At 37.5% G+C, this 23,168-nt stretch overlaps 1 protein-coding gene across 1 annotated transcript in view; it reads left to right on the top strand.

Annotated features, from left to right (window-relative positions):
- Positions 1 to 23,168, top strand: part of LOC150108526 (uncharacterized) — a 79,993-nt gene that overhangs the window by 34,719 nt on the left and 22,106 nt on the right. The window contains exon 3 of the mRNA XM_090390480.1: positions 20,232 to 20,361. Coding sequence (XP_090246606.1) covers positions 20,232 to 20,361 — 130 coding nt within the window. The remainder of the gene's footprint in view (positions 1 to 20,231; positions 20,362 to 23,168) is intronic.

Below are 23,168 nucleotides of genomic sequence, written 5' to 3' on the forward strand. Positions count from 1 at the left end.
GAAACACTAAAGTTAGTACAGGAGAAGAGAATGTTGAAGATAAGAAGGGATACATTAGAACAGATAGATGAGTAATATAGAAGAAAGTGTAATGAGGTGAAAAAAGCAGTCAAAATGGATAAGATGAAATGGTTAGAAGCCCAATGCAAAAATATAGAACAGCACTATGGAGAGCATAAAACTATGGAGGTGTACAAAATGATTAGGAGTATTAATAGAAGGTGGCAACCAAAACAGACCATAATTAAAGATGAAAAAGGCAAACCTATTGATGAATAAAGGTAAAATTGTACAGCGTTTGAAAAGATACTATAATGACTATATGAAGAAAAACTAGAATTAGATGAAGTTGGGAAACTGATTGAAGAATGAAGCAGATATCACCAGCAGGTAATGAGTATGACATGGACATTTTAAGAGGGGAGGTAGAAAAAGCAATAGAACGGCAAACACAACAAGAGTCCTGGTAATGATCACATATGACTGGAGAAATAATTAAATATGATGGCGAAAGTGTAATTACAGAAATGCACCAACTATGTAATATGGTATAGAATGAAGGGGAAATGCCAGAGGAGTGGGTAAAATCGATATTAGTGACATTATACAAGAAAGGAAATAAGCTAGAATGTGAACATTATAGAACAATTGCTTTGATAAGTGACCTTGATAAGGTGGTGATGATAATATTGACAGAAAGACTGAGAACACAATTGGAAGCATACCATGCAGATGAGCAAGCAGGATTTAGGAAAGATAGAACTACAGTTCAACAGATTTTGACAACACGGTTAATAGCAGAGAAAGCTCGGAGAAAAAATAAAAACATATATATACTTGCTTTGTTGAATTTTAGAAGGCATTTGACAGTATCGACCAGAAAGTGACATTAGCAGTGCCAGAATCCTATCGAATTGATAGAAAACTAATAGCTATATTAAAAGTATAATAATAATAGTAAAATATTAAGGTGTATAATAATGCATTTGCAGCAGTTAGAATAGGTGATGATTTGAGGAAATGGTTTAGAACAAGCAGAGGTACTAGACAGGGGGACCCAATATCACCAAGCATTTTCATCGCACATTTAGAAAGAGCAATGGATAAAATGAAGATGTAAAAGGAATATCAGTACATGGGATGATAATTAACAATCTGAGATTTGCAGATGACATTGCTATTATAGACTAAGATGAAAGAGAACTACAAAAAACATTGAAACTATTAAATGAGGAAGGGAAAAGATTTGGACTTGTTATGAACTTGGAAAAAACAAAGACAATGGTATTTGATGAGAAAAAGATGAAACAAAAGACAAGTGGATGGAATTGATATATAAAATGTAGAACAATTCACATATTTTTGGGAAGTAAAATGACATATGATTTGGACTATAAAAAAGAAATAAAGATCAGGATTGTAAAGGGAAGAACAAATCCGAAGGCCATGGATAACATCTGGAAAAGTAAAGCGATCAGTCTGCAAACGAAACTAAGAGTACTGGAAACATGCATCTTCAGCGGTGTACTATATTGATCTGAGACGTGGGTAATAAATAAGGAATCAAGAAAATAATTTTGACATTTGAAAAACTTGTTACAGAAGATTCTAAGATTAGGATGGGTACAGAAAATCACAAATGAAGAGCTCTATCGGAAAATGCAGAAGCTTATACAATGGAAGCTGCAATTATTTAGACACATCTGCATAATGAGTGAGGACGGGAAGATAGACTTCGTATTATGGATGGTGTAAAAAGAAGATGAAGATGGCGTTTGATCATGTAATGGAATGTTTTTATTCCCACCTCTTCCCCAAAATAAGTAAAGTGAGAAGGGTTTTCCTCCTCCTCCTGTAAGAGATAGACCATACAGAGAATGGATAGACGACATAAAGGACTGGTGTGGAATGGGTTTACAGAAGCTGCTACACTGTGCACTGGACAAAAAAAGGTGGAAAAAGATAGTGGAGGCATCGGACACCAAAGGACAGTGAGTCTATGGTTTGTGATGACGATTCTTTTTAAAACCTTTCTCCAATTTTTCTTCAGATTGTATTTGTTTCATCAATTCATAATCAATTCGACTATTAATTTACAGAACTTGATTTTCTTTTGCGATATGTGCACATCACTCGTATATGCTCAATAGAACGCTCATGATCACATAACGTTTGTGTTATATTTCTCCAATCATTAAACCCCTTCATTAAGCTATTATTTGACTCAGAAAACAATTTACGAACAAAGCAATACATTTCTTGGCTGGTTTCTCAAAAAAATAACCACTCTCGTTTCTCCTTTGTTCCATTCGCTTTTTTTACAGTAAAAAAAAGTGATACCTTTACATTTCTGACATATATTCTATTGCGTTCTGTGTATTTTGTTTTTAAATTTTCGATTTTACCAACATTCTGAGTCATATTTATTAAAATATGCTCGATAAATTGTTCATTAATACTAATTGGCCAAACTGTTATATCGGTAGGATAAGAGATAGCTTGCTTGCTGGTAAGTACAGACTCCGATTGAAATTTTTTTCTTCAAAACCCTCTTGATTTGTTTCATTTACTGTACTTCTTCCTCTCCTTCTTGATGTTCTTCATTTTCACTTTCGTCTTCTCCTGATACAATGTTTCGCTTTCATTCCGAAAATTTGAGGTACAACTTCAGCTCTATGAAATTCTTCACTTCCTTCATTTTCAGAACGTAAGAAAGACAAAATTGTCCCCTTTATAATTGCGTTTAAAGCTAGAAAAATACAAAAATAGAAACAGTAGTATCTTAAATTTTTTTTAAAAAAAATAAATGAGGAACAGTTAAATAAGAATAATAAATTCATTGAAAAATATATTCTTACTGACTGCGATAACTACTTTAACCGTGTAATTAGGTATATACACACTTGTATACTGCTTTACAAATACTAGCCAAATAGCGGTAACAAAACTATCAATTGTTGAAATAGCCAGACCATCCTAGCATTTTTCATGGATCAAAACTTCATCCGCATTCTACTGTTTATTCATACAATCAGCCCCCCCCCTCCCTCCGTCGTTAATCCCTGAACGACGATTTTAGAGCCGTTAACGGATTAACTGTTGTGGGCCGATCTTTGTGTCATTGTCTTTACGTGTACTATGTTAATTGGAATTTCCTTTACTGTCTTATGAAATCTGATCCTTTTTTGCTGCACAACGTATTTATTGTGTCTCATCCCAAAAATAAAAACGAATTTCACGTGTGACATGTGCGAAAATAATCAACCCTGAAATAACCAGAAATCAGTCTTTGCAATGAATCTATTTAGTAATAGTAAATTTGCTGTATTTTATTCTTCAAATCAGTGAAACGGAACAAGACAACTTTATGTTCTTTCACTATACTGACTGTATAGAAGAATTTTTTTTTTTCGCGAATTTTCAAATGTTTGTTCAAATGTTAAGGTTTTAAAATGTGGCCCCCATAGAGCCCCAGCTTGCGCCTTATGGTAAATGCGGCCCTACGGGGAAGTTATTTCTGCTCAGAGTAGAGATGTGAGAAACAATGGCAATGGTTTTGAGGCAATATAGTGTGATGTGGAGATAGGCAGGAATAGATTTAGTCGGATGTTGCAATAGGTCATGGAATGTAGAGAGTGATGATGAAGAAATGAAACTTGGGTTAGTGAACAAGAAAAGAGTAATCGTCACAGGTGATTTTAATTAGGGATATATGGAAATCTTTATTAGATCTTTAGTATGTCAGATTCAGTTTTTCTAACAACTACCTACAAACTCTACAGAGTGACAACTGACGCACCCCACGTGACATTACATTGTTTAATATGAATTGGTTTCTTTCTACTTTAATGATTAATTGTTTTAACACTATCTGTTATTATTTATTTCTTTATGTAAAAGAAGTTGCTAGTTTGGACGTTGGTGAAACTGGTTAGTGTTGTTTCAAACCTAAACAATTAATAAGGTTTCTTCTTCTTCAAGTGTCATCCCCCAAGAATAGGGGGGTCTCAAACTCAAACGCAGCAAAGAGACAGTCAATTAGATGTATATCAGACGCGGGCCGTATTCTGTGAACCAAAACATAAACTAAAAAAAAAAAAAAAAAGGCTCCAACAAAGGCCTTTTTGTTGCCGGGCCTTTACGACTCACGTAAACAGCTACACCACCATTTAAATTTTAAATTTGTCACCATTTTTATTTTTAAATTTTAAAAAAATAACAAGTTTAGAAAATATGAGTTCAATTACATTTTATTCATACTTTAAGAAAATTATATAAATACATAATTTTGACTTACAAAAATAAAGATTTTTATCTACAAGTCCTTTTTTGAAATTTCATTTTGATCCTGAAACCTGACATCTTTTTGTCTCTACTAGCATGTCAATATCTGCTTTTTCGTTTCGTGTTGCAATATGAAATATTGTATTTAATCTTTAATCTAGAATCTTTTATCCGTGAGCAGAACTTTGACTTATTAAGTTTCATAATTGAAAATAATTGCTCCCATACATAGGTGCTTCCAAAGATTGACAACATTTTTGCACAATAAATTTCATATTTGCACAATAAATTTCATATTTGGGATATTTACTGTCGAGGTATTTATAAAAATTTGGTATGCCAACTTCGTTATATTTATTTTTTAGTTCAGTATTGCACTGGAGTTCAATTACTTTCATTTGTAATTCTTCGTCAACATTTGCAATATTAATTTTAAGAAAAGTGAACTGAATAATAATTTATTTTCAAACGGGTTGAAATCAGAAAATCTTTTTTCAAATTCAATACAATTTCAATTCTTCAATTTGAGGAATATAATTTTCAGCATCATTATTATTTCGAGAAATCGATTTAAGTGTAGGAAAGTGGGCTAAATTATTCTTTGCCAACTGGGTTTGCCAAAGATAGAGTTTTGCCAGAAATGACTTAATTGAATCATACATATCATATCAACTGTTCATATCCTTGCAGATCAACAATGGCTTATGTCAACTCAAAAGCCCTAATCTTTTGCATCAATCTTCATCGGTGAGCTAAGGAATCAATTTTCCTTTGGGTGAAATAAACATGCCAATTTCATTTAAGAGTTCAAAAAATCTTTTCAGAACGATGCCACGACTAAGCCACCTAACCTCCGTATAATATAGCAAACTACTATATTACTTAATTATTAATTTTTATTACTTAATTAGTTTTTAACAACTATGCTTAGAACTAAAATAAACATTAACAATGTTTTAAGTTATTTCGCTATACGTCATTTTGACTTTTTGTATTTTTAGTGTGTATTGAGAGGGGCGGCAAAAGCTCTAGCTACGTCACTGCTGTATTGTGAATCCATTTCATCCAACAAAGCATTGAATTGTTGATGATTCAAGGCGTAAGAGCGTATCCAGTTTACTGTTTTAATTACTACACTCATGACGTGTTCCATCTTTAGTTTTTTAGCACAAAGTAAATCCTGGTGTATTATGCAATGAAACGATTTAAGTTTGTCCTTGCACAACATTTCCTTTTTAGTCTGCGCGGTTAGCCTAGTGGCTATGCGCTTCGTAACCATATGCCTGGGGAGGGAGTGTCCTAGGTTCGATTCCCGTCGACGACCTGAAGAGGAGCTTAAGGATCTTCCTCAACCATAGCGGAGTTAGCCGGTCTTGGGCGTGGACAGCAGGGTTTCCCTCCCATTTTATCTGGGGGTTTTCATCCCGCAAGCAAGCTAACCGGTCCCGTGAACACACACGAATACAGTCAGGAATACTTAAGACAATCCCTCCAGCCATAGGCTGAACTGTCAGCTATGCCGGTCCCGAGCCCGGATAAAAATAGGGGTGGGTGGGGATTGAGGTGGTGCTGTACCTCCCCGTAAAAGAGGCTCACGGCCGTTGAATCACCATACGAAATGAATGAATTTCATTTGAAGTTTTGTAACAAGTCCGACGTTAACAACAACCATAGCAGGATCCCCATCAGTAGTCACGCTAATTTTGACCAGTCCGCGTGAGCATTTTCAAGACTTTTCTCAATCCACAAATATAAGTCATTTCCTGTCGTTGTTTCTGATATAGGCACTATAATCCAATAGTTCTCCAGTCACATTCATATCGTCATCAACGCCACGAATAAATATTGCTAACTGGGAAGTATTAATAATGTCTGTATATTCGTCGACTGCAATGGAATACGCTACAAAACTCTTTATTCTTTCACGCAATATATCTTGTCTTGGAAGTTCTCCTGTATTTTTAACACGCTCCGCAACTATATTTCCTGATAGGCTTATACTTTGAAATGCTTGCTTTTTTCCGGACATATGACTTCGACTGCACTTAAAATATAATTTTTAATAAATTCTAAATCAGTAAAAAGTTTCGAAGCCCGAGCATTTTTTTTTTTTTTTTTTTTTTTTGCTTATGACATAACTACATTTAACAGCAGCATCACTTGTTGTGATAACATTCGAAAAAATCCTCTGTTGAAACTTCAGTTCATTTGTTGAATTTTTAAGTTTGTCATAACGCATCTTTTTGCATATTTATCACAGTTCTTATAGTTTGTTTCATAATGGCGTTTTAGGTTATATTCTTTCATCACGACGACATTTTGTCATCATCATACGTATCAAGGATTTAGGCCTAGTATGGCCTGTTCCGGTTTTAGAAGTCATCGTTGAATCGTTTAAGAGGACGTCCTGCTTTTCTTTTTCCTAATGGCTTGTACTTTAAGGCTTGTTTTGGTAATCTTTCTGTTTTCATTCTTTGAATTTATGCTTATATTTTTTAATTTTTTCAATTACTGGTTCTTGGTTTAATTCTTTCATAATATCTTCGTTTCTTTTGTGATCAAATAGGGTTTACTTTTCAGTTTTTCTCATAAACTTCATTTCTGCTGTTGTTAATCTTTGTCTTTTTGTTTTATTGTCCAGATTTCGCTTCCATACATTAAGACCGGTAGGGCTAATGTATTGTATACTTTTAGCCTGGTTTGTTTTTGAACTAGGTTTGGTTTAAATATAGAGTTAATTACTCCTGTTATTTTTAAATATTTTGCAATTTTTATGTTTATATCTTTTTCATTTTCATAAGTGATCATACATCCTAGGTAGTTAAATGAATTCACTTGTTCTAAGATCTTGTTATCTAATACTATTTTAGTTCTTGCTGGATCTTGTCCTTTAAAGGCCATAGTTTTTGATTTTTCCGTTGATATTATCATACCATAATCTTTGGATATCTCATTTAGATTTAAAATAGCTTTCTGTAAGTTATCTTCAGAATTTGTAATTATTATTTGGTCGTCTGCAAAGAGGAGAGTGTTTAAGTTAACTGTAGGTGAAAGTTTAATTCCTTGATGTAAATTTTTACTCCATTTTATTATTATTTCATTTAAGTAGATATTAAAAAGAGTTGCTGAGAGGGGACATCCCTGTCGGACCCCTTGGTTTATCTCTCTTGTATATGATAGCTCATGATTTAATCTTATTTGTATTTGATTATTTTCATATATACTTGTGACAGCTTTTAGGATATTATTTGGTATTTGCCTTTCTTTTAATATGTTAAATAATATGTTTCTTTTAACTTTGTCAAATGCTTTTTCAAAGTCAATAAATGCAATATGTGTTTCTAAATTATATTCTCTTCTTTTCTCTATTATTAATTTTAGGCAGAAGGCTGGGTCTATACATGATCGTCCTTTTCTAAATCCATTTTGTACCTCTAGAATAAAGTTTTCGGAATATTTCATTAGTTTGTTATTTAAGATTCTGCTGTATATTTTGTAACATGAATTTGGTATACTGATACCTCTATAGTTTTTAGGGTCATCTCTATTACCTTTCTTAAAGATAGGAATCACAATTGCTTTTTTCCATTCTATTGGGGGGATACCAGTTGAGTAAATTTTATTTAAAAATAATAAGAGTCTTCCTTTGAATCTTGTTCCTGCGTATTTATATAGTTCTGAACCTAGCTTATCTTCTCCAGGTGATTTTCCGTTTCTTGTTTCTTTCAGGCTGATTTCTAATTCTTCAGTTATTTCCTTTTCATTTTCGTTAAATTGTTTGCCAGTTGTCTTTTTTAAAATATACATTTGGCGACATTTTGTCTACATATCAAACATGTTGGAATATTTTTTACTTCCACAAAGAAATATGCTTCCTCCCATTTTTCTTGGAAAGTTCTGCCTTCTTGATCTATTTTACTTTTTTTAACTTTAAATTCAGACATTGTTATGGGCAAAAAAAAAAAAAAAATGTATATATATATATAAGTGAGCCTGTGTAGCTCAGTGGATGTGGCGTTTGCACACCATCGCGCTAGGCCGCACGAAGGAAGTCTTGGTTTCGAGTCTAGTCGGCGACTAGAGGAAATTTTTCTAAGCCTTTTTTCGACCGGTTCCCGAGTTAGTCGATCTCTGGCACGGGCAAGCAGGTTTTTCCTCCCGGAAACTCGGGTTTTTCGTCCTGTAAACTCAAGAAAATCGACCGTAGAACCCACATTATTTCAGACATTAAAATATATTGTGTTAGGGTTAGAGACCACGAGATGGCGGCACATTTGAGCCGTCTCTCTTCACTGCGTACCGCTTAATTAGTGATAGCCTTGGGCCATCTGTCTCTGATTGGGTACCAGTGGAGATTGAACTGCCCACTCAGTCTCCAAAAGTTAGATAGGGCTAAATGGCCTCGCCTACTCCCGTATATACGGGAATAAAAAGGCGTTAGTTGATTTTGATTATATATATAAGTTATTGAGGTAACTTTTTATTAACACACCATCATATTACAATGGTAACCTGTAATTTATTGACATTGTATCACGTGGCTTAAAATGATAGCGTTACAAGTAACTTACATACAGTGTTGCCAACATTTGATGATAGAAACATGGTACAAAGAATTGTAGTAATAAGTTTTATTTTTGTTTAAAGCTGTCATAAAACATTTAGAAATTTGAATTTTTTTATGTTTTAATCCCCACAAAATGTTAGAAACATTGCTTTTATGAAAAGAAATTATTAAGGTCGCGGGCCGCCAGTTTGCGACCCTAGAATATTGGTTCCCAACCGATGGTACGCGTACCCCGGGGGTTACGTGCTGGGCCATTCAGTAGTACATGAAAAATAATCAGTAATGGCGGAAAAACAAGTAAGGTAAACAAAATACAAAACTGTCAGTATTTAAAAACAGCTATTTTAAAAACAAGGGGTACACAAGCGGAAAAAGGTTGGTAACCATGACTTAGATTGTTAATAATGCATCATCATCTGCGCAGGTCCGCCACCAGATTAGATCGCGCCCTGAGGCAAACAATTAAATATCACCCCTGGTGTATTATAAGATAAAAATATAAGAAAATCTCCAATTGCTATTTTGTTTTTATTACAAGAGAAACATTAATGCAAAACGATTACATAATAATATTAATTAAATGTTTGCTCTACAGGGATATTGCACAATAAAGATGTTTATAAGCTTGGAAAAGCTTCTTTCCGCACTTGCTACACTAACAGGAATTGTTAGATTCCTGTTAGCGTAGCGACGGCGCCTACCGCAATATGGCTGAACGAGCGCCCTTATTAAACCGCGCCGTGAGGCAGGCTGCCTCTATGCTACACCCTGTCGACGGTACTGCATCTGCGCATTGGTATATTTCGACTTCGTGTGGACCGAATATTATTAATGTATATCTGGATAATAATATAGTGCCATGATGGACTGCATGTTTTATCTCTAAGCCCTGGCTGTGATTTCTGCCTATTTTTATTACTTGTGTTCTGTTCGAAATATAATTCCTGAATGAGGTATGTGTTCCTCTTATTCCAATTGAGTATAATTTGGTCAGCAGTGTGTGTGATGGTCGAGTATGTTAAATGCTTGACACGTAAAGAAGTACAGATAACACTTGTAATACACGCTTTCGTTATCCGTGTTTTGCGTATAACTTTAATTTGGTTTTAATATAAGGAATATCGCAATTTCCTGTCCAAAGTCATTGAAGTTTTCATGCATGCTCCTTGTTTCCTGCCTCCATCCGCTGTGCTCGGTGGCTGTTTCTCTCCTACCTTATTGGTCTATGCGGCATTTTCTTTATCTGTAAGTAACGTTTGCTGCCTGAGAGCATGACGTCTGGCAAGAGAAAAAAAAAAGGAAACAAAGAGTGAAAAGACGAATGTTAATAAATTCCAAGTGAACGAAAGGCCTAGGAAATCCCATTTAGAGGTGAAATTGGAAATGCTGAATCGATTTGATAGAGGTGACGTAGCATTGACATTCAAAGGGCCATTGGACTGAATGATTCTACAGTAAAAATCATTGGTGATAATACTATAATTCTTAAGAACATTCAATCGTCGTCAAGACAGATTAAAAGTTCCATTAAATACTACAAAAATATCTACAATCAGAAATTGAAAAATGTGAAAATCAGGTTTCCATTGAGAGATTATTAAAAGAGCAGCCTTCAACTTCAGCATGCCAGCTAAAGACGATATAATTAAGATGTGCCTTCGACGTGTTAATCTTGAAAATACAGAACTACAATACTCTACTACTTATTTGTTTTAAATATGCCGAATATTTTATTTACTACTCTTATGCCTAATAGGTACGAAAAACGAATTTTTCAGTTCATTTAATCTTGAAAGAATATATCATAATCTCACTTGTTTGGGAATTCAACCGTTATTATCCCATGTTATAATAATAACATGCATAAAGACGTCCACAAGCATACCTGGAGATCGCCGGAACAGCTGACCAAATAAACCATGTACTAGTGTATCGTCGTCACCACAACTCCATCTTGGATGTGAGAAGTTTCAGAGGAGCAGATGGAGATAGCGACCTCTATCTGGTAGCCTACGATTTCAGGCACAGAATTGTAGTTCAGAAGCCCGCGTGTCATACGATCGTCATGGGACCTGGACAAGTTGAAAACAGCGGAAGGCAAGCGGGCTTTCCAGTTGCAGAATCGTTTTGGGGAGTTACAGGAGGAAGAGGATGATCCGGATGGGATGCTGGACACCATCAAAAATACGGTCGCGTTAGCTGCCTCGAGAACTGTGGGAAAGAGGAAGAGAAAAGCATAGTTTAACAGACAGTGTGAAGAAACTGTAGCGAAACGAAGGGAAGCACTATTGAACTACCTAGCGGATAGCAGGAAGAAAGCTGCATATGAGAGGGTGAGAAGAGTGGTGAATACATGTCTACGCAGGGAAAAGCGGAAGTATCTTAATGAGAAAGTGGCTAGTATAGAGAGAAATAGGGTGACGAATAATGGACGGGAGATGTACCCGATGATTAAAGCCATGCGAGGTGCCCAGACACAAGAGGCAACCATAAGAGATGAGAGTGGAAATCTATAAACAAACTCAAACGATGCTCTCGCTCGGTGGCGTAGATATTTTGCGAACTTGCTGAATATCAATGCTGGAACGTCAATATTGGAGGATTATACTCCTTATCAAACTGCTGAACCATTTATTGAAGAACCGACATTTAGTGAGATTACTCGTGCTATCTGCATGCTGAAAAATAATAAGGTTCCAGGAGCGGACTGCATACCGGCGGAGCTCCAGAAGAATGGTGGGGACGTCCTGCTGGAGCAGCTGCACCAGCTCATCTTGATCTGGTGAGAAGAACGGCTGCCGGACGAGTGGAAGGAGTTGCTGATCACCCCTGTATATAAGAAAGGAGTTAAGGCTCAATGCGGCAACTATAGGAGCATCTCACTGCTGTCAACTGGCTACCAGGTGCTGTCTAACATCATGCTAATGCGCCTCACACCATATGCAGAAGAGTGCCTTGGTGACTACCAAACGGGCTTCAGGAGGAACTGTTCTACAATAGCCCAACTCTTCACGCTGCGCCAAGTTTTTGCAAAGTGCTGGGAATATAACCGGGAAGTTCATAGAAGATTTCATAGATTTTTCTAAAGCCTATGACTCAATGATACGCCCAAAAATATGGCAGGTGTTAGAAGAGTTGGGAATTCCTCGGAAACTCCGAAAAATGGCGCAGGTGTGCGTGGCTGGTTCGAGAGCAAGAGTGAAAACAGAAAGTGACCTTTCGGACCCGTTTCAAGTACAGACCGGTGTGAAGCAGGGTGATGGGCTTTCTCCGATTCTCTTCAATCTAGTGTTGGAAAAAGTAATTAGAAACACATAGCAAGTGGCAGGTGGAGTCGACATGGGGGTGCAAGTTAGGATTCTTGGCTACGCTGATGACCTGAACGTTATGGCGCATCAACGGTAGGACATGGCGGCATTCGTTACTGCTATTGAAGAAGCTGGCCTGAAAATAAATGCCGAGAAGACAAAATACCTTTTTATGAGTCGCCATGCTGTTCAAGATCCAGAGGGAACTGCACAGTTTGAGAGGGTGAAGGTATTCAAGTACCTGGGTTCTTTCGTGACTGAAGACAACAAAGTTGAGGCTGATGTCCAGAGTCGGGTAAATGCTGCGAATGTGGCTTATTATCAGGTGCGTCCCCTTTTCGCCTCGCGCTTGCTGTCTTTGGACTACAAAGGCGGGACTATACAAGACTTTGATCAGGCCTGTTCTCCTCTATGGTGCTGAAGCGTGGACTCATGGCGAGACAAGCTAATCACCTGAGAGTATTCAAGAACAAGATGCTATGACATATCTATGGAGGGGTCATGGCAGACAGAGTCTGGAGGAGGTGGTCCAATGCTGCCATACATGCTTTATACAACTCGGCAGACGTCTTGATGGAGCTGCGAGCCCGGCGTCTTCAGTGGCTGGGCACCTTGTACTGTATGGACCCCGAAAGGACTGTGAGACAAGCGTGGGAGGCCCGACCCCGATCAAGGAGGCCAAGAAAGAGATGGGCAGATCAGGAGAAGGAAGACCTGCAGGCTGTCGGTCTGGAGACCAGAACATGGTGGACAGTCACAGAGTTCCGTGCCCAGTGGCAACGTGTGGTGCTTGAGGCCAAAAGTCCCCCTGGGCTGATAGCACCTGACTAATGTAAATGTAAATATTGTTATCATTATCAGACCTCTATGGAGTCCATCATTGGAGGTCCCACTATCACACACACAACTCATCATACCTTGCTTTAATGCATCCGCCATCTCTGCACTCACCACACTCTTCACCCCTGTCTCCAACAATTCTATGAAAAATCTCATCCACATTAATTTGGTAATTATTCTTTACCAACTTATATCTTGTTCATGTTCTCCCCCCCCCTTCTCCAGTAAGCTCTGCAATTTGTATTCTCTCAGTCTATCTTCATACTCCATATTACATAGACCTGAAACCAACTTAGTCAATCATCTCTGAATTCCATACAATTCATCTTCCTTTTGAAAACCAGGCAAACAAATCTGTGCACAGTAATCCATATGCCGTCTGATCCAAGCTTTGTACAATGGAATTATAACATTTTTCTTTTACATGTTAGTGTTCTCCACATCAATGCCTTATTCACTGTACTGTCCTCACAATTTTAACAAAATTTTCCCCAAACTTTCAGGTCCCTAACCACCATCATCCCCAGATCTTTCATCTTCTCCACCTCCTCTAAGATATCTCCACCAGTCTGATACTCTACATTCATTTCTGCTTCCCAAATTTTAAAACCTTACATTTTTGAAAGTTTATTTTTCACTTGGTTAGACTAATAAATTTAGTTTAATAATTAAACTAAATTTAAACTCGTAGCAAAGGTCCACCTTTGCTACGAGTTTCCTGGTGTTGTACTACCTTACCCCAGTCCTGGAGATATTTTCAGGTGCAAACTTTGTTTGCTCACACTTGAATAAAGGATTAAACTAAAAACCTTACATTTTGCTACATTGAACTGGTATCCCCCCCCCCACAAGCTTGCCCATTCATCCAGTCCATCCAAGTCCTGTTGCAAGGCAACAACATCTGTTCTACTTCTCATAGCTCTCTCTCCCTAGCTCTACACCATCTGGAAACAACTCTATATAACCATTCAAGCTCTTCCCAGTATCATTTAACTAAAAATTAAAGATTAATAGCCCCAAAAGAGACCCTATGTGTGCACCACTAGTGACCTCCTTCTTCTGGGATACCCCCCCCCCATACATAGCCTGCTGATACCTATCAGCCAGCTAATCTGCAATCTATCGCACTACTCTACTCTCTAAACCCCCATCTGTTCTAATTTAATTACCAGCTTGTCATGTGGCAATCTATTAAAGACATTTGCAAAATCTACTGTGTGTGCATCCCTCTTGTCCAATACATTTGTCACCTTGTTATAATACGAGTATAATAAATTTAGTTTAATCCTTTATCCAAGTGTGTGCAAACAAAGTTTGCACCTGAAAGTATCTTCAGGACTAGGGTAAAGTGGTACAACACCTTGCAAAGGTGGAGCAAGATACCAACACTCCTATCTCAGTATCTCCTATAATGCAAAACACATCTCCTTGCAGATATGTATAATGTTATGCATTAATGGAAGGGCCACAGCCCAGTTTAGTTTCGACCTTTATTGAGGTCTCTTCAGTGGGAGCCAGGCCCAAGTGGCAATACCAAGGCAGAAGCATTAGCAAGGTCATTTCCTCCTATAGGAGCTGCCAAATGGTGTGCCACCTTTTTATTAAATTATTCTGGATTTAGAGAAAGATGTTGAAAGTTTATTTTTCACTTGGTCAGACTATAATACATTTAGTTTAATCCTTTATCCAAGTGTATGCAAACTTTGTTTGCACCACAAACAAAGTTTGTGGTGCAAACAAAGGTAGCTTGCTCCACCTTTGCAAGGCATTGCCCGGTGTTGTACCACTTTACCCCAGTCCTGAAGATACTTTCAGGCGCAAACTTTGTTTGCACACACTTGGATAAAGGATTAAACTAAATTTATTATAGCCTGACCAAGTGAAAAATAAACTTTCAACATCTTTCTCTAAATCCAGAGTAATTTAATAAAAAGGTGGCACACCATTTGGCAGCTTCTATAGGAGGAGATGACCTTGCTAATGCTTCTGCCTTGGTATCTCCACTTGGGCCTGGCTCCCACTGAAGAGACCTCAATAAAGGTCGAAACTAGTCTGGGTAGTGGCCCTTCGCTTAATGCCTAACATTATACATATCTGCAAGGAGATGTGTTTTGCATTATAGGAGATACTGAGATAGGGGTGTTGGTAGCTTGCTCCACCTTTGCAAGGAGTTGCCCGGCGTTGTACCACTTTACCCCAGTCCTGAAGATACTTTCAGGCACAAACTTTGTTTGCGCACACTTGGATAAAGGATTAAACTAAATTTATTATAGTCTGACCAGGTGAAAAATAAACTTTCAATATAATACGAGTAAGCAAGCAGATTGCTAAAACATGCTCTTCCTTTAGCCAACCCCCTGCTGTTCATCAAAGAGAATTCTGCTGCTGTCAAACCAGCATATAATATTGCATTGCAATATGGCATATCACATTGCAACATAATAGGTATATAATATTATACTCTTAATAAGTTATGCTGCTATCTTTATATCAGTTAATCAGAAGCAAAATTTTCTTGGTCAAGTAGATAGATATTAGAACACTGCATACATTTTTATTATTGAATTTGAATCATAATAAAATAATTTTATTCTAAATTTCATATTATAGTATGAAATTTTCACATTATATGATAATGCAAAATTCATCATATGTGTAACCTAAGAGTAACAGCTCATACTGTGTGGGTGGCAGTGGTGCATAAAGTTAAAGACAGCTATATAATCATTATATACACATATGTACAGAGCAGAAGGGCACCACATACTGCTATGCAGAAAGAAGTTACACTTAAGTTAACTTGATTTTGGAACTAAATAGCATTATTTAAATTTTACACACAAGACTCAAATCCTTGAACATAACTAGTCTGCTCAAAAACCCTTACCCTCAATCTAATAATTTACACAATTATTTTGAAAACTGTGTGCTTTGTCTTGTCTACTAAAGAGAGAATCTTGTGTAATATATATATATAGTTCTGTTCACGCGGTTAGCCTAGTGGCTATGCGCTTTGCAACCATATGCCTGGGGAAGGAGTGTCCTAAGTTCGATTCCTGTAGATGACGTGAGGAGCTTAAGGATCTTCCTCAGCTATAGCCAAGTTAGCCTGTCTTGGGCATGGACAGCAGGATTTTCCCCCACAGTTGATCTGGGGTTTTTCATCCTGCAAGCAGGCAAACTGGTCCCCTGAACACACACAGATACAGTCATGAATTTAGGGGATGCAGCAGAAGAGTGGCGAACTGGCTGCATTAATACAGCCATCTAACAGATAAGCTTAGGTGTTGATGGTTATTCATGACTTATTTTTCACGGTATTAACAACACCACACACACTTTTATCACAAAGATGTTTTATTAACGCTTATATTTCGCTGATTTTCAACTCAGCATCATCAGAGCACAACACACTTGTATACGCGACAGTGAGTGAGTGAAACAATATAATTGCAAAAGACAAAAGATCTAAAGTCCTATTTTTGGCACCCTCTAATGGGGGGGGGGAAGCAGCTATCCAGGAGTTTTTCTTAGGATTCCAGACGGTTATCCTAAGAAAAAACTCCTGGATAGCTGCTTTTTTTTTTTTTTTTTCCCCCGTTAGAGGGCACCAAAAATAGGACTTTAGATCTTTTGTCTTTTGCAATTATATTGTTTCACTCACTCACTCACTGTTGTGTATACAAGTGTGTTATGCTCCAATGATGCTGAGTTGAAAATCAGCGAAATATAAGCGTTAATAAAACATCTTTGTGATAAAAGTGCGTGTGGTGTTGTTAATACCGTGAAAAATAAGTCATGATAAATACAGCCAGTTCGCCACTCATTCCCCTCATTAGGAGGTGACTCAACCTGTCCAATATGGATGAGAAGGATAGGATAGATAGTTCTTCTAGTACCGAGACACTGTTTTGTTTGCCAATCAGACCATTACTGCAGTATCATCTGCATATAGGGCCATTGTGGTGCAACTGTGTGTGTGTGTGGGGTGTCATCCAGATAGATAACAAAGAGCAGAGGTGAAAGCAGGGAGCCTGAGGGGGGGGGGTAAGAAACCCTGCTTTCAGTTGCCAGTCCAGTTACAAGAAGTGGACCATTATTGCAGTATCATCTGCGTACAGACTCATTGTGGTGTACCTGTGCTTGGGATATCATCCACATAGATAGCAAAGACAGAGGTGATAGCAGGGAGATGCATTCAGATGATTCAATTCCTTGTAGCTTTACTTTGAGTTTGCGATCGCTGAGGTACAATTTGATAAGTTTGACCAGTCTTAGTGGAATTTGTCCTGCAGGCATATTAGTGAATAGGAAGTTAAAGCATAGCAAAATTGGCTAAAGCAGCTCATCAGATTACTTGATTACTGAAGAATACCTTGACGAGCAGAGACAAGCAGGTTATTGTTCCTCTTCATCGAGCCTTGATAAGTCCCCATTTTGACTGCTGCATGCAGATCTGGGTGCCAGGGTTTCTTGGTGATGAGGATCCAGAGAGGTGGAGAGGATCCAGAGGCGAGTGACCAAGATGGTAGCAAGTCTATGAAATGAACCTTATGAAAACAGGTTGAAGATTTGTGGGTTACAGAAACTTGTTGTAGTTGGAAAAGGGGTGATATGATTGAGACTTACAAATTACTGAGAGGTTTTTACAAGATTAATTCAGAGGAAATTTTTCAGAACAGGTCTGGTGGTGGGAGAATTAGGGGCCATCCATGGAAACGGAGTAAGAGTGTAATTAGCAAGGGCATTAGAACCAGGTTTTTTTGCTTGAAGAGAGTAATGAATGAGTGGAATAGGTTGCCAGAATCTGTTGTGGATACCATGACTGTGAATGAGTTCAAAGCAAAGTATGACATATGTTTCACAAATGTTTAATAGTTCTTGATATGTTTTGGGTCATGAGTCTAAGAACTCCTTGGAGTAGTCCGTAATAATAATACCTTTAGTCTTTCATTTGAGAGATATTGGAAGAATCCTAATTAACCTGAACACCAACAAGTCATCTGGTCCTGCTGATATTATTATCAACAGACCTCCATAGAGCGAAGAGACTCATCATCGGAAGTCCCACTCTCAGCTCATCATATCTCGACTTGAATGTATTCACTATTCCTGCATGCACCACACTCTCAAGCAATGCATTTCAATCATGAACCACTCTCCTTTTAAAAAATCTATTCTCACCTCCTTGCTCACACCGACCTGATACAGTTTCCAGGGATGGCCCCTCATTCTACCCCCGTCTCCACAATTCTATGAAAATGAAAATTCGATGAAAATCCATGTTAATCTGGTAATTACCCCTTATCAACTTATACGTCTTGATCATATCTCCTCTCTTCCATCTATCCACTAAGCTCTGTAATTTGCATTCTCTCAATCTGTTCTCATTCACATTCCAGAAACCAACTTAGTCATCTCTGGACTCTCTCCAACATCTCATCATCCTTTTGAAAACCTGGCAGTCAAATCTGTGTACAGTAATCCCATCTACGCGGTCTAATCCAAGTCTTGTACAATGGAATCAAAACATCCTTACTTCTATATGTCAGTGTTCTCTGCATTATTCCCATAATCTGAGGTGTCATCCTCACAATTTTAGCAAAATGTCCACAAAATTTCCAGTCTTTATTCACCCCAACTCCCATATCCTGTATTATGCTCCATCCAGAATTAACACTGCCTTTATATTGTCTATTCTAGTCTATTCACTACTCTCAAAGCAAAAAAAACCTGGTTCTAACACCCTTCCTAACTACAGGTCTGGTGGTGGGATGGTCCCTAGTTCTCCCACCACCAGACCTGTTCTGAAACATTTCCTCTGAATTAATCTTGTAAACACCCCTCTGTAATTTGTAAGTCTCAATCATATCACCCCTTTTCTGCCTATCAACAAGTTTCTGTATCCCCATCCCACAAATATTCAACCTGTTCACGTAAGGTTCATTTCATAGACCTGCCACCATTTTCATCACTCGCTTCTGGATCCTCCACTTCCTCCTCATCACCAAGAAACTCTGATGCCCAGATTTGCATGCAGTAGTTAAGATGGCGACTTATCAAGGCTTGATAAAGAGGATCAATAACCTGCTTGTCTCTGCTCATCAAGGTATTCTTCAGTAATCAAGTAATCTAATGCTTTAGCCAATTTTGCTATGTGTTTGCCTAAACTTTAATTCCTTATCCAATAGCAAGTGTTTGACTGGAAAAGAGGAATAGAAGTCATGGGATCATTTCAGTTAACATTCTTGTAATATTACCATTCTTCATCTCATGTAAACAAGAGACCAGGAATGGCTAAATGAAGGTGTTCCATAGTGAAAGAAACTTGGATGGTCTGAGTTACCAACAGAAGAACTGACATGTATAGTGTATTTGGAAGGAGCTCAAGGAGTGTTAGTAGGATTACAAAAATTATGTGCTATTCTGGCAGGTAGAGGGACTAGATTGTTACTAGTGGTAATTATCTTGGCATCCCTGCCTGCTGGATCAGTGGAGATAAAGTAAATTTAATTTTAGTTGTGGACATTGATGTACCCAAGGAAGATGACCTCACTATTTGGGTATTTTAACTGCAAAAAATGAAGCTTTAGAGATAGTGATAAACAAATATATAGAAAAGCCAATTAATGCAACGAAGTTTAAAGAAGTTTTTGAGTATATCAAATGGAAAGGACTTTTGTGGTTTTGCATTTTCTGACATCAGTTGTCAGTTCTGATGACTGAACATGAATTGTCCTTGTGACTGAAGGAATTATATAAGGTTGTAGTCTGGGCATTTTAGGTGGAAATTAGGTACTTATTGAGGTGAACAGCTGGAATTCCATAAGGAATAATAGGTTGGTTAAAGTAAGACAATTGGTGGTGCTTACCATTTATGTTGACGCTAATGTTGCAAATTATGGTAAACTGGATATAGAAGTTTTTTTTTCTTTGCAAGAATTATTAATAATTGTGTTTTTATTAGGTTTTGTTGCTTTTGTAGATGGATTTTTTTTTTGTCTTACTAATTAATTTTTTTTTATTATATGGTTTTGTTGTTAACTTGTTAACTGAAGTTACAGATAACAATATAAAGTTATTGTTCTAGGAGTCATATACCTTGATGACTCATTTAAGGATTGCTTAACTGAGGGTACACATATATAAAATGAGTTGGTACAACTGAGCTGGCGGTAAGTCTGTAAGTAGCAGTTATGGTGAAATAATCATTATATTTATTTGTTTTGCAGGCAGAGGCTTGTGCTCACAGTATATGACTATATCCTGTTTCTGTCCCAGTTAGCACAGAAAGAGAAGTGGGACATACACAAAATGGTAAAAAAACTTTCACAGTGTGGTCAGCCTCGAGTCACAATGGTGGTAATTATATTTAATAATCTGATATTTTTTTAACTGTTACTTTATTTTTCTGGGAAAATTGCAAAAATAGACATTTCATTCTATCTTTCATTAATGCATTATTCCAGGGACAATAAATGACAGAATTCAGAAAAGCCAAGCAACTTCGTTATGATGGGAATGATTACTCCTAGCCACACACACACCTATGCCTATTGATGTATGTGTTTTTTGAGCAGTTCATCTGTATTGCAAGAGGAAAAAAAAGTTCCTGGAGTTAAAAAGCCCTTGTAAAGATTCCTCACATCCTACAGAAAGTTTTCACTTGCTTAGAAAACACACTGTAATGTTCTTTCTTGTTTTAGTCCTTTATTCAAGTGAGTGCAAGTCAAAGGTTGTGCATGGAGCATCTTTGCAACTAGTCTATTTGTATATGGAAGTAAATGCAGGGCCATCATAATCCACCATTATCCACTAAGCTACTAAGGTAGTGCCCAGTGGCAATTTGGAGGGCAGCAAAAGTGGCAAACTTTTATCTTAATCATAAAATTACCATTTTTGTTTTTAATTTTACATATTTTCTTGAATTTATGTGTGGCAAAAGAGTGCTTGCCTAACAGCAGGATATACCCTAACAATGTTCCAGGCAGATGGCATCAAACTGCTCTAATATCTCTTATGCAGAGCACACTCCACTTTTCCTTTTGAATGTGTATATTATTATTATTATTATCCAACAACTTCAGACAGTCAAGGACTCATTGAAGGAGGCTGTAGATCACCTGCACCAGCTGTCGTAACTTCTGTTAAACTCATTCACACAGATGCACTCACTACTACAACAGGCAAAACTGTTCCACATACTCACTGCTCTGTGACAGAAAAATCTAGCTCTCATCCATCTGTGGATGAACTATTCATATAAAGAAACATTTCATCATTCAATAACCTATACCACCCTTTCGGTTTAGAGACCTCTATCATATCACCTTTCTTTTTACTTTTTATCAGTGTCTGCAGTCTACATACTCTCAATCTGGCCTTGTAATCTACATTCCGTAATTCAGATATAATGTCGGTAGCCTTTGTATCCTTTCCACAGCTTTATCCTTTCTGAATCCAGGAGACCAAACCTGTAGTGCACAATAGTGAAAGTACAGTCATATCACAGCCTTGTAAAGAGATAAAATTACTTCCTTATCCTTACACATCAATATTTGTTTCAACTTCAAAATTATCTTGAGTGGTATTTTTGCAATGTGAATGTCAAACTTCAGTTTCCTATCCACCATAATTCCAAGAACCCTAGTCTCATCAACTGCTTGTAGCATAATCCTACCAATATAATATGTTACTGGAAATCTCATCATGCCAAAGTGCATGTGTTTACACTTACTAACATTGAACTGATAGCCATTATCATTTTCTCACTGTTCCAGCTTATCCAAATAATTTTGTAAGCACTTGATATCAGTAGCATAGCATAATCAGGGATGATTATGCTGCCTACCTATGCATCATCATCAGCAGCAAATAACTGAACATCCTCTGTAAGGTCATTCTCAGTATCATTAATGTTTTGACTAAACAACAGTAATCCAAGGACTGGTCATACCACCTTTGGCATACTACCACTGGTCATTTTATAAATCTTCACACTGAAATGCAGTACTACATACTATGGTCTGCCAGAGCAAAGGCTGATGCCTCTGCCCCAATAGGCCAGAAAGGCCGAAGCCAAAGCTCTAAGTGACAAGATCTTAATGTCTACCGAAGTAATGCCTATAGAAGTCAAGTCTTTGTAACTCTTATTGCACCATACATCACGAAGGGAGATGGTAGTACTAGTGAAATGAGGAGCTGCCCCAAACTCTTCAATCTGTTGAGCAAGATCTATATTCTGTCCATAATATGGGACCTTGTTCCTATGCCTGAACAAGGTCTCATATTATTCCTAAGTGGGCGCCCACTACCCACTATCTGTGCATCAATAACCCAAACTCTTTCATTCTTCTTTGCGATTAAATCGGGCTTTCTAATACTAGCTATAGTTCTATAGTGTAGTTCAACTGCAGTCTCCCAACCTTTGTTTTTCAACCAGTTATTTAATATGGAGACCACAGCATCATGCCGCTTCACCTGAATACCACGAGTTCAAAAACAACATTGGTCAATATGAGAAAGGGTTTCACTGTATTAGCAACCTACCTTACAACTTATGTCACCTCTGCTGCTGCAGGTTGTGCAGGCCCTCTTGGGCAGGGCATTGATCCTAGCCCTGATTAAGTCAATAAATTCATAATCAGGTAGGAGTCTAGTACTTTCCCATATCCATAAAGTGTTGCACCACTGACAGAGCTATATAGCTGTGTAGCCCATTTCTTATGCTCTGTCGATGCAGTCTCTATCAATTAACCTTGATACTTGGTCCACCCAGTAGTATGGCGAAAGTCTTCCTGGATAATAGGACAATGAAATTAATCTCTGCAAATTTGGGAAGTGGATATTTCTAATTTTTTTAATTCTATTATAATGAGGTGTGGGATAAGCCAGCAGAGGGAAGGAAGCCTAATCCATGAATGAACGGCAGAGCGAATAGTCCTATCCATATGAGATAGTACTGAGACATAGGTATGCCAAAGTATCAACTTATGATAGTACCTAGGGAGAAAATAATTTGAAAGGAGGAAAAGGCCTTTGCTGGGGTTTGAGAGGAGTTTTTCTTAAAGATTACAAAGCATTTTCTAAAGAGAAGGGAATAGAAGACCATCCTTTTGGTGAAAGAAGATACCAAGGTATCTCCATTCCTTCAGGCAATGCAATGGCCT

Source organism: Typopeltis vanoorti, chromosome 3, assembly GCF_054136105.1.
Source record: "Typopeltis vanoorti isolate ZY-2024b chromosome 3, IOZ_Tvanoo_1.0, whole genome shotgun sequence".
Classification (NCBI taxonomy): Eukaryota; Metazoa; Arthropoda; class Arachnida; order Uropygi; family Thelyphonidae; genus Typopeltis; species Typopeltis vanoorti.